Raw genomic sequence first — 13,209 nt, forward strand, 5'->3', positions numbered from 1 at the left:
CAATGACCTACTGACTCGGACTACTGTTACTGATGTATATATACGTACGTGTGTGTGTGTGTGTGTGTGTGGTGGACACATGTAGTCCTGTTCAGCCCCAGTTGCTCAGTGTCAGACAGTGGAGCTCTATGCAGTTCCATCCTGGCCTCATTCACAGGAACACACACATCTTCATCGGCACAAACAGGCTGCCTGAGGGCTGAGGTTACACTGGCCTATTTAGACCGCAGATTAGGTCACAACTCCTGGCAACACACACCGCCCAGGACAGGTACAGGGGATAGGGACATGTGCAGATACTTTTCAGGAGGTTATTATTAATTTACAGCGTTAAAAGGTTGCATAAATGTGTCCTAACGCGATGCCGGCCTCTCATCTTAAAGGTACATTTTCATTTTCGTCGCCGTCACTCATTCACGAGGTCAGAGCAGAACCTGTAAATCACACAATCCCCGCTCCATAATCTGCTTAATAGACATCAACAGATTGCTGCTGTCACCGTGTGCATGTGGTGCCGAGTATTAATGGGAAATGTTATGATGTGTGTTTGCGCCAAAAAACATCTGTGCCATCATTAAATAACTAATGACACATAATAGTCCAATATTTCCAAAGTCAGAGATCAACTAGGGACAGTTTGTTTTTGTGTTTTTTTCCTGGTCTTGTTTTGCATATCAATAACCTTTTCTGTGGTGTGACCCCTTTTTCTGCTCTGCATCCTGGACTAAACTTTCTGTTAGAACTCTCCCTTTGATTTTACAGTAATTAGTTTATGGATCATCAGTGGAATAATGAGCGTGGGGATTTAGCTCTCATCGTAACGTCAGGCTTCAACAGGGTACCATTTTGATCCGATTTTTTTTTTTTTTTTTTTTGAGTAATACATTTATTAACCCTTAACCCTATAACACCAAACGTACCATATTTGATATATGAGTTTTGAAGCCCTCTACATGATCAGTGTGATTTTTTTTTTCTTGAAAAACCTGATGTATACAATTAGATACATGTAATACACAGATAATCCACCAGGGGGAGGAGTTTGTTCACCAGAGGCCTTTCCAATGACACTACAAGACTGTCATTAACCCTTTCATGCACAAATTATGAGAACCTTAATCAAATTTTTTTTCCTGGGTGTTTTTATCCCTCTTTAGGCATGAAAAAAACAATGCGATTGAAAAATTTCTTCTGAAAAATAAATAAAATAAAAATAATTTTAAAAATTTATAAAACTAGAAGCACTCGGAGAGCGCAGACCTCTGCCAAGGCTGATCAGTGCCCCCCCCCCCCCCCCCCCCCCCCCCCCCCCCCCCCCCGATCACCACCAAAATTTAATCATTTCTTTCTTATCCCATTTTCAACAAACCCTGAAAATTTCATCAAAATCTGTCCATAACTTTTTGAGTTATGTTGCACACTAACGGACAGACAAACAAACAGACAAACAAACCCTGGCAAAAACATAACCTCCTTGGCGGAGGTAAAAAAAAAATACATTAAAAAAAATCTTATGAACCTATTTTTTTATGAAGTTGCAAAAATGTCCACTCAGCTGGACACCACATGTTTAATTTTTGACGCACAGAAACATGTATTTACTAATAAATTGTGTGAAAACTTTGGTGAGGGCTTGTGATTCTGGGGGTTTATGCTCAGGAGAGATCTACATAATGTTACCAATTCATGTCAGAAAAGATATGTAGTGTCTTAAAACTTTAATAAAGATATGTGTAAAAAAAACAACAACAACAACAACGAAAAGAACAACAAAATCCATGAATATACAAGAGAACAGCTGTAAAATATAGCTGTCCACTGTAGTGACCACTGTGTATGAAAGGGTTAATGAGGAAGGAGGCAGAACTTTGTCAATTTTGAAAAGGAATGACCAATTTGTTAGACATGTTTATGTTATATTATGTTTTTGTTTGTTCAAAAATAATGATATTTGAGCATTGAGACCTGATGTATCAAATATGATACAAAACTGAAACTCATACATGGAAATTGAGATTTGAAAAAACATTTTTTGGTTGTTCAGAAGGACCAATAAAGGCTCCAGTTTCAAAGAACTGGAATTTTCTGTCAATGATTTAATGGTTCAGGCTTTACAGGGTTAAGCTTAATATTAGCTATAATAGGGCCTTTCCACATATAAATATCATATCATATTTGTCCAATCACGGTTTCTTTCTGATTTAAAGGCTAATTTTCTTTATTATGAGAAAAGAAAAGTTGATAAATCCAGACTCTTATTAGTAGTTTTAAAACCCTTTTAAACCTAGAAGACAAAGAAATGAAAACCACATCCATGGTTATGACTTTTGTGTTCTTAAAACTGTTCTTGAAACAAATAAACTGCTTGCCATCTGCATGAGTCTCCTAGAATATAAACAAATAATAAACTGACCAGTGGTATGACTCAAGAGTAATTAAAGTGTTTTATTCCTCTGCTGTTCTGCATCTTCAAGGAAATTACCATTTCAAGGGGTAGTGTCAAGTGCAAGGGTCAAGGGGGAGGGGTAAGGGGTGAATAGGGATTGGGCCTAAGTTAATGAGGAAGGAGGCAGAATTTTGCGTAGTTTTGAAAAGGAATTACCAATTTGTTGGACATGTTTGTGCTATATTATGTTTTTGTTTGTTCAAAAATAATAATATTTGAGCATTGAGACCTGACGTATGAAATATGATACAAAATTGAAACTCATACATGGAAATTTATATGTGAAAAAAACTTTTTTTTGGTTGTTCAGAAGGACCAATAAAGGCTCCAGTTTCAAAGAACTGGAATTTTATGTTTATTATTGGATTTTTTTTTTTTTTTGCTACTTACAGGCAAGGAACCAAATATGGTGACTTGATTGACCTTGTTTTTCCACATAATAACAACTTTTGAGAAATTTCACAAAAGTATTAGTCTTCTTAGGTCCTCCAATAACACACTAAGGTTGACATTTTGAATTTAAGTGTATTTTTATGAGTGAACTATAAAGGGTTCAAAACCTACAATAATTTTTGAGGGAAATTATAAATGATTTTTTACTCCTAACCTTTCCTAAGTGATTTATGATCCCTTACTCTAATATCATCCTCTGTATTGTTGATTTTTCAGCAAAAATCAGGTGTTTTCCTATATTTAACTGATCACATTAATTAAAAACTCTGAGTAAAAGGTGACTTTTTCAAAAATTAATAAAATATAAAAACAAGCATCTACAACCACAGCTACACTGTTGTTGCTCAAAATGCATGGGATTTATTGGTGAATCAATGTTGCAGAAAATGGCATTGTTTCTGTGTTCACTGTAGAGCACAGGTGTCAAACATGCGGCATGGGGGCCAAATCTGGCCCGCCAAAGGTTCCATTCCGGCCCTGCAGGATGAAAGTGCAAAAATGAACCTGAACAGTCAAGGTCGTCAAAATCATTTAGGTTCAGGTTCCACATACAGACCGATGTGATCTACAGTCAAAATAACAACACAATAACCCATAAATAAGGAGAAGCACAAATTTTCTTTGTGAAAAATTATGTGGAAAAAATGTAAGTGAAAAAATAACATTACACTGTGAAAATATGTACATTTACAAAACTATTTTTTCACAATAAAATGCAAATAAATACAAAAATAAAAACAAAGATGAACAACCCAAAATGTGCAATTTGAACAATATTCTGCCTGTTACTAAATGTTTTGTGCATTTATGGATCTACTGTGATCTGGAGTTGTGTTAATAATAAGAGATGTAATATTGTAGAAATTGTTCAAATTTTAGTTCCAAACTCCAAATTTTTAACCATATTCTGCCTGTTACCAAATGTTTATGGAACACTGTGTGTAATGTACATGTATAAATAATAAGTCGAGGCATAATATTGTTAAAATTGCACTAATTTTTCAAATGAAATTTCAGTTTTTTCAGGTTATTTACATGTTTTTTGTAAAATGTAAATATTTTCATAATTGTTTTTTTTTTTTTTGTACTAAAACAAAATGAAAAACTTGGAGTTGTCATTATTTATAGGTTATTAACTCATTATTTTACTGGTTTGGCCCACTTCAGATCAAATTAGGCTAAATATGGCCCCTGAACCCAAATGAGTTTGACGCTCCTGCTGTAGAGCTTCAGGACGTCCAAATAAAACACATTTGATTTGACTGAAAAGCTGAGAAACTGCATTTTATCTGAATTATGTAAATATATCCATAAGATTTGTGATTTGACAGTTACTAAATATTAACCCTGTCATGCACAGTGGTCACTCCAGTGGACAGTTCTTCTCCTATATATTCATGGGTTTTGTTGTTTTAGTTCCATATCAGCCGACACAGTGGACACTTACGCATCATCCCATAATACACTGTAATTCATACCATTACTGTAACTTTGCAGATCAGGTTGATAATCCTGATCTGTAGTAACATGTGTTAAATCAGTTGCTACTTGTTATTAGACTGTAATCAACAGTTTTCTTTAACCCTTTCATGCATACTGGTCACTACAGTGGACAGCTATTGTTCTCTTGTTAAATTCATGGGTTTTGTTGTTTAAGTTTCATATTATCCAACACAGTGGACACTTAATGCATCATCCCATATACTGTAATTCACACTATTACTGTAACGTTGCTTTTCTTGATAAACCTGATCTGCAGTAATATGTTTGTGTAAATCAATTGTTAATTATTATAAGACTATTAATAAAAGTTGTCTTAATCAAAAAGTTTTTTTTTTTTTTTTTTTTGCATATTATCTCCATGAAGTGAGTAATAACTAGTATTAGAGTATGTTAAAATGGGAGAAAACATCAGCTACATGAAAAATGTTATTATTTCCATAGTTTTCACACAGTATATCACTTTCTGATGATGGGTTTTAAATACATGTTTCTTTGCTTCAAAAATTAAATGCATGGTGTTCAGATGAATGGACATTTTTATAACTCCATGAAAAATAAGTTCTTAAAAAAAAAAAAAAATTCAATCGCATCATTTTTTCATGCCTAAAGAGGAATAAAATAGTAAAAAAAAAAAAATTCTTGACTAATTAATTCATGCATGAAAGGGTTAAATATTAGCAGATGCTTTTTAAGTTTGTAGCTATTTTTGGTGCCACAATACAAATTTTAAAAAAAAAAGTGGGAAAAAAAGTGAAAAAACATGCTGATTAATTTTGTTGTATTTTATTTTACTATGCTGATAGATGTAGTTACTTGTGATGCTCAGCTCAGGTCAACTGCTGCGCTTTGTTCATTAATAATGGAGTGTTATGATTCTGTTATATGGATTAAAAAATAACCCCTTCCTGTATAATCTTCATTAGTGTGTTACTATATTTAGTAACAGTCTCTCTTTACAACTCACCATCTACATATTAGTATTTTACCCTGAGTGTTTGTGGGTCTGTAGTCCATTGAAGTATTCTCAACACAGTCTTGGAGCTCCCTCTGTTGGACAAAACATGTATTGCAACTGAAGTTTAACTTTGCCTCTGGGAATGTGTGTTGGTTTTACAGCAGGGGTGTCCAACTCATTTTGGTTCAGGGGCCAAATTTAGCCCAATTTAATCTTAAGTAGGCCGGACCAGTAAAATAATGACATAATAACCTATAAATAATGACAACTCCAAGTTTTTCTCTGTGTTTTAGTACAAAAAAAACACATGAAATTATGAAAATATTTACATTTTACAACAAAAAACAAACATACAAATAATCTGAAAGTTTAGAAAAATTTAGAAAACCATTAAATTATGAAAATATTTATATTTTAGAACAAAAAAAAAACATACAAATAATCTGAAAATTTACAAAAATGGGTGCAATTTTGACATTATTGTGCCTAAACTTATTATTTATACATGTATATTATACACAATGTTACACAAACATTTGGTAACAGGCAGAAAATTGTTAAAATGTTGGAGTTTGGAACTAAAATAAGAACAATTTCTTCAATATTATTATTAACACAACTTACAGATCACATTAGATCTACAAATGCACTAAAACATTTATATTAAAATTGCACATTTCAGGTTGTTTATATTTGTTATTTGTGTATTTATGTGCATTTTATTGTGAAAGGATAGTTTGTAAATGTAAATATTTTCATAGTGTAATATTTTTCCACTTAGATTTTTTTTTTTTTAACAATTTTTCAAAAAGAAAATTTGTACTTAAGTATGGATTACGTTATTATTTTACTTGTGATCTGTATGTGGAACCTGAACTAAAAGGATTTTGACAACTTTGAGTGTTAATATCTTCAGTGTCATTTTTGTACTTTCATCCCGCGGGCCGGACTGTAACCTTTGACAAAAAAAAAAAAAAAAGAAAAGGTCATTTCCATACAATGAGACTTGAATGTAGTGATTTATTTCATGCTAAAGCTTGAAGATTGATCAATATAAACCCCAAAAGGAACAGTAATAAATACAGCATATCAGTCATGATACAGAGAAAATAATTTGCACTTATTTGAAAAAAAAAAAAGTAGAACTTAAGATATGAAAGCAATTTTGTTCAGTTTGTGGAGTGATTCAGGACAGATCAGTATCTCAGCACTTGAGCGCAGACCGGATGACATCTGTTCAGATAAGACTGAGTAAGACTGGAGTCGTTAGTAGGGATACATTCATCGTATTTAGTTTAGCCACAGCAGTTGACTTCATTTTAAATAGCCATCAGAAGTTTCAGCACAAAAAAAGTGGTGATGATTCGTAGCGTGGCGTGAAGCCTGGCGTCTGGGAGTGTTCATCTGTGATTCATGCGATCCCTGGACAGCAGATAGTCCCCCCCCCCCCTTTCCATAAACTCTAATGCAGGGGTCTCAAACATGTGGCCCGTGAATTTGCAAACTGCAAAAAATTCCATAGTCAAAACCGTCAAATTCATTTTAGTGTAGGTTCCACATACAAACCAATCTGATCTAGAGTAAAATAAAAGCATAAAAACCTCCGAAAAAATAATGACTTCAGATTTCTTCTTGGTTTGATGTGAAAATAATATTACATTATGCCAATACATAATGATAATTACAAACTATCCTGTAACAATAAAATGTGAATAACCCGAACAAATATGAACAACCTGAAATGTCTAAAGAAAATTAAACACAATTTGAACAATTTTCTGCATGTTACTTAGTGTTTAGCGTCTTTGTGGCAGATACTTCAGGGCAAAAACAGGGTCGACAAGCCGCTCCAGGACCCACAAAAACTGAAGTCAAAGTCATCGTCGAGACTGACGGACAAAAAACAGTGTCTGTGTAGATCCGATCTGTAATGCACATGTATATAAATGATAAGTTTAGGCGTAATATTGTTAAAATTGCACTTATTTTCCTTCAGAAATTTCAGTTTTTTTCAGGTTATTCACATCTTTTTTGTTTGGATAGTTTATAAAAATAAGTATTTTCATCATTTAATGTTTGTTTTTTGCACTAGAACAAGGACAAAAAATTGGAGTTGTCGTTATTTATACGTTATTATGCAAATATTTTATTGGTCTGGCCCACTTGAGATCAAATCGGGCTGAATGTGGCTCCTGAAAGAAAGAAAATGAGTTTGAGACCCCTGCTGTAATGCGACACAGGCTTTGTAAATGACAGGTGTGGACACAGGGAGTGTGATTGCATATTTAGAACGTGACACCGTCTTCAAATACAGGGTCTTCTCCACAAAAGTGTCTGATTAAGAGAAAAGAACTGATTGTTTCCAGTGTCTATTAATCTCTAACTAGGCCCGATAAGGTACAGAGTGAGACACACCTAATGTTTTAAACACAAGTACCGTACCTTTACGTATCTGCACGTCGTCGGCTACGTTCACACTGAAGCCGAAAATGGCCCAAATCTGACTTTATAAATTTTCATACATTTTTCCACTTTCATACAGTTTTAAATCGGGTTCATACGATGTTCTGTGATGCAACTTCAGTCTGAATGGTCATGTCGAATTTCATTGGACTTTTCTGCCATTGAAATGCGACCGACGAGATCCACATTATTGTCGCGCCTTCTGTATAATGTGAACAAGAGCTGAAACCATGAATAAAATCAATTCAAACTTGTAAAATTCGATTACATTTTCCAGAATCGAAGCTTTGTTTCATTAATTTCGCTGCTGCTAAACATTGGTGCCGCTGTTGTTTCACACAGACGCTAGTTAGTCAGAAGTTATGTTAGTTACATCTTGAGTTATCTTCAGTGCACATATTGTTTACAGATGTCATTTGACTTGTTTATATATATATTTTATACTGTTATTTCTATATAGATATTTCTTATATATCCTTTTATGCTTTCTGTGGTTGTTTCAGCTGTTCTACAATAAAGGAAGTTGTCATTTTCATACACGTCTTTTTCACATTTTTACCCCCCCACCCCCCAAAAGGGAAGGCAAGGGTTATTGTTTTTGGTTTGGTTTGTTTATTAACACTTTAGCAGCAAAACTATTGGTTGAATTCATAACAAATTGAGTTTATAGATTGCCAGTGACCCAGAATAGATCTGATACATTTTAGGAACAGTAGGTTAAAGTTAAAATTTTTTATGAATTTTTACAATTTTTTTTCTCCCATGTACTTATAATGGATAAAATTTCAAATGTCTGTAGCAGCAAAACTATAGGTTGAACTCAAACCAAATTCGGTTTATAGATTGCCAGTGACCCAGAACAGATGTCATTACATTTTGGGAAAAGTTGGTTGAAGTTCAAATTTTTTAAATCTTTTTTTTTCTCCCATTTTCTTATAACGGGAGAAATTTCAAATATCTACAAAAACATCAATTTTGTTTCACTTTACTTCAAACGTGGCACATATATAGAGGCAACTGATATGCTGACATCAGCTGGATCGATGGCAAAATAAGATACAATACGTGCGAGGGGCGGGGTTTGTTGTGCCTGGTACCACTTGTTGCAATTTTTTTTTTTTACCTATTCACTAATCATTTAATCGAAATTGAAGAAAACTGATCAAAAATAATTGATAGCTGCAGCTTTAACGTGAACAACTATGGTACAAAAAAAAATAGGATTTCAGCCAAAAATCAGAAGTGAGCTTTAAGACCTGCAGTGTGAACGTCGTCAAACTGTCTGTATCAACTAAAGTTGTTTTACATGTTGTAATTTTAGTCAAGTTGCCTTGATTTTGACCCTGCAATGTTAATACCAGTAAAACTTTTGTAATGGAAATGTGTCACATATGGTTAGTAGAGCTAAATTAACTTGGTTGCTAATTGTGTAACCTTGAGCATTTCTCAGAACTGAAGATGGCGTCCTCCGCCATCTTGAATTTTCATCAATTTTCAACTTTTGTTTTCATTGACAAAGAAAGTCGTGCAATATATCGTTTTGTAGGTTTTCCAAGATGGGGAGTCCATTTCTGAAGTCATTATTTTGGATACAGGTCAAATCAGAGGTCAAATTTTGAATGTGAATTAAATTATAGGAACAGGTCGACTTCAACGAGATATAGGAAAGACGCAACAAGCAACAAGTCACATGTAATCGTTCATTGTCAATTTTTCCAGATTTTGATTCACATAAAAACACACACACACACACAATATCACGCGCTGTCAAAATCAAGCAATCAGACTAATATCAGTTTCCAAAGACTGACAAAGCCTTTTATTGTGACGTCTAACCAAACGTTCCCCTTGTTTGTTTATACATGTACTGACAACCAATGTTTTGGAAAAAAAAAAACCAAACGGTGGGAACCTTGGTCGACGCAGTCTTTTCAATATCTTGTTGAAGTCGATCTGTTCCTATAATTTAATTCACATTCAAAATTTGACCTCTGATTTGACCTGTATCCAAAAAAATGACTTCAGAAATGGACTCCCCATCCTGGAAAACCTACCGAACGATATATTACACGACTTTCTTCGTCAACGAGAGCAAAAGGTGAAAACTGATGAAAATCCAAGATGATGGAGGACACCATCTTGAATTCTGAGAAATGCTCAAGGTTACACAATTAGCAACCAAGTTAATTTTGCTCTACCAACCATATGTAACACATTTCCATTTAAGAAGTTAACTGGTATTAGCACTGCAGGGTCTGTTATGGGAAGTATAAGAGTGGCAACTTGACTATTTTGCCTTTTTCACTGAATTCACACCCTGATTGCTCCAGTGCAGGAGAGGTCGAACCTCAGAAACCCCCTTCGACTGAATACACGCTTTGGTTTTCCTCAAAGTCCTGTTCTTTCACGCAGTTGCAAAAATTAGTAGTACAGACAATATTTAAAAACAAATCACTCAGTAGTAAGCACAGAAAATCTGCTAAAGTAACACAATCACTCCAGAACTAACCACCATCACCTTGTTTTTTTAAATTTTTTTTTTTAATCTCTTTTTTTTTTTTTTTAATGTAAACCAGTCTTGTGCTTGTAGTATTTTGTACCCTGCCTGTACACAGCTGGAAGCAGCACAACAAACTCCAACTAATCCCAGTCCCTCTAGTTTGTTGGCAGAGTAGCGCTCAGCCAACTTCTCAAGCTGAGATTAAAGTCTCGAATCCATTAAGGTAAAAACAAGTGGGTCTCCCTCCGCTAATGTAAGGGGGAAAAGAGAAAATAAATGCTTGGCGTGGTTGAGCTTGTTGCTACTAAACCACTGCCTGTCTGCACAGCTTGTAATGGAATCAGCTGAGAAGCATTGCAGTGAAAGGGGTGTACAGTGTAAACATAAGGCTGGAGCGTCCTTGTGTGGCTCAAAACAATAAAAAGATGCCGACGCTCGGAGGGAAATAAGAGAATGAAATAAGAGAGAGAGAGAAAATGACAAAGTGCTGAGAAAGAAAAGCAACAGTCCCAGAGAGAGACATCGATCCAAACCCCGTAAGACGCACCTTCAGATTTCTTCAAAAGGACCAGCGGAGGCCTGTGCCCCACCACCACCACCACCACCCCACCCGTGGATGACGCCGTCTGCCACGAAATGATAGACCCCAGGGGCCGACGCACAACATCCCGCTGAGGAAATAATTCAGTGGGCAGCATCTGGGTGTCTGTCTGCATCCTGCTGCGTGGTTCAGTCCGTCGAGAACACAACACACACAAACACAGCTCATTAAAAAAGACCAACCAAGCAGAGGAGACGGAGGACAATTATCAGAATCACTCAAGTCAGAAGCACAGTTGAATATAAGGGACACACACAACTAAGTGGTGCTGACAAAAAATGTGCAAAAATATTTGACATAGTGGGCTCTCAGTGGGACATTCTAACACAGAAGTACCTTGGCATAGTTATGTCTATGTTATTCTGTACCTGTTTGAATATTTAATCCATAATATTTCTATACGATATGCGCTAGTGTTAATTTACTTGATCTCCATAAATAGGATTTGTGGTTTTAATCCTTTATACAGGTGCTATAATAACATTCCAAACACAACCAAAATATTTCCAAACCTGTAGAAAATTAACATTCTGTTTGTGACTCAGTAAGATCATCAAGTTGGTTCCAGATTAGACATTTAAAGATATGTAAGACTTAAAGTACGTTTCTCTTTGCAACACTGCTCCAATGTAGCTCTTTGGTACTAACCGTTACCCAATTTAATGTTGAAATCTAGGGCAGAGTCTGATCAGCAGCACGGAAATACGACCTTAAAAAAAAAAAAAAAGGAAATCATCACTAATAATAAAAGCATCAGAAGCGTTATGAATACCTGAGAAAGATTTTCAAAATAAAAAGTGAAAATGATGCCATCAGATCACCAGTCGGGTTATGCAAGAGGGTTAAAGTATAGTTGAAAGAGAGACTTTGTTCAAAGACTCCGAACATTACATTCAGTTTCATCAGCCACACCTTGTTTTTCTTTCTAATTCAGTCATCACCCACTCTGATCACGGCCAAAAATAAAGAGTCTTGTCTTTAGAAGTGTTAGTATTATGTGAAAACCCTTAGGCGCACATATACACACACAAACACACACGCTTTGAATGTTGATCTCCACTAGACTTATTTCACATCACTAAAGCTGGCCTTCATCTTTGTAGCACCAGCTGATGAGTCTCATTAAGGCCAGCTCGTCAGGCCGTCTCCGTGGCGTCAGCTCGTCGACATCTTGTCAATTGTGCAACGTGGGCCGAGTGGGATGTCATACGTCAGTCGAACATGTGTGTTTTTTGGTTTTGAGAGTGAGCCGAGCAGCAAGGCTTTGTTGCATGGTTACTGTTCAGCCTTAGGGTTCAACTCCACACCTGCAGTGTTCTGAAGAAACGCTCTGTACCTTCTGATGCCACGTCTCAGAGCATTTTCAGAGTTCGCCAGGCAAACGCATTTCCACGCTTTTCTCTGCGGCAGCGTGTCGGCATCAGTAGAATTTGTCGTCGATGCGGAAGTGAGGCCTGGTGACATCATCTGGGTTGAGGAAGACTGATATGGATTTCCCGGGGTTCTCGGTGACGAGCTGCTGCAGCCGCTGAGCCAGCTTGTCCTCAGAAGGCGAGATGATGCCGTTGGCGGGGTGATGACCGGGGGAGCTGTGGCCGTTAGTGCTTGCCGTTAACTCTTTTTTCAACTGACCCGCCTGCTGGGCTTGGTCCAGAGCTGCCCGCAGGTGCTCGCTGGGATCCGAGCGAACGTGGGCCAGCTTCCTTGCGACGAGTAGCGCCTGGCTGTCGGTCAGGTGCTCCAACATGTTACACTGGGGGAGGAAGTAATTGGGGCAGTTTTTACCCAGAATGCAGTGGGCGAGGTCGTCGAGCAGACCCAGCAGGAGACGACCTGGAGTGTCGCTGTCGGGGCAGGACAGGTAGGCGGCGGGAAGTCTGTCACAGGCCCAAAAAAGCAGAGTGCGTAGGTGGTAGAGGCTGAGGCCGGTCCGTGGACGGGCCAGGATACGAGACAGGACCGCTTTGGCCGCCTGGAACGCCTGGGCCATGGGGAACGGGATGCACTTCTTTAGCTGAACCTAACCCAAAAAAAAAAAAAAAAAAAAAAAAGAAATGATGGAAAAAGTGATTATCCAAAAACAGCATCATAATGCAAAAATCTAAATCTTACCAAGTGTATTTTTCTCGTTTCTAGTCCAAATATCTCATCACACTTAAAATAAGATATAATCTCCTAAAGAGTAACTTTTCCGTGAGATATAAGAACTTATTTTTAGACAATAGAGCTTGAAAATCTTATTTCAAAAAATCTTGCCAAAATAATTATCACTTGTTCCACTGGCATAT

General features: G+C 36.4%; 1 protein-coding gene across 1 annotated transcript in view; it reads right to left on the minus strand.

Moving 5' to 3' along the window:
- Nucleotides 1-10,123: 10,123 nt before the first annotated feature.
- Nucleotides 10,124-13,209, minus strand: part of tmem102 (transmembrane protein 102) — a 35,228-nt gene continuing 32,142 nt past the window's right edge. The window contains exon 6 of the mRNA XM_030162514.1: nucleotides 10,124-12,941. Coding sequence (XP_030018374.1) covers nucleotides 12,342-12,941 — 600 coding nt within the window. The 3' untranslated portion in view covers nucleotides 10,124-12,341. The remainder of the gene's footprint in view (nucleotides 12,942-13,209) is intronic.

This window comes from Sphaeramia orbicularis, chromosome 18 (genome assembly GCF_902148855.1).
Source record: "Sphaeramia orbicularis chromosome 18, fSphaOr1.1, whole genome shotgun sequence".
Lineage (NCBI taxonomy): Eukaryota > Metazoa > Chordata > Actinopteri > Kurtiformes > Apogonidae > Sphaeramia > Sphaeramia orbicularis.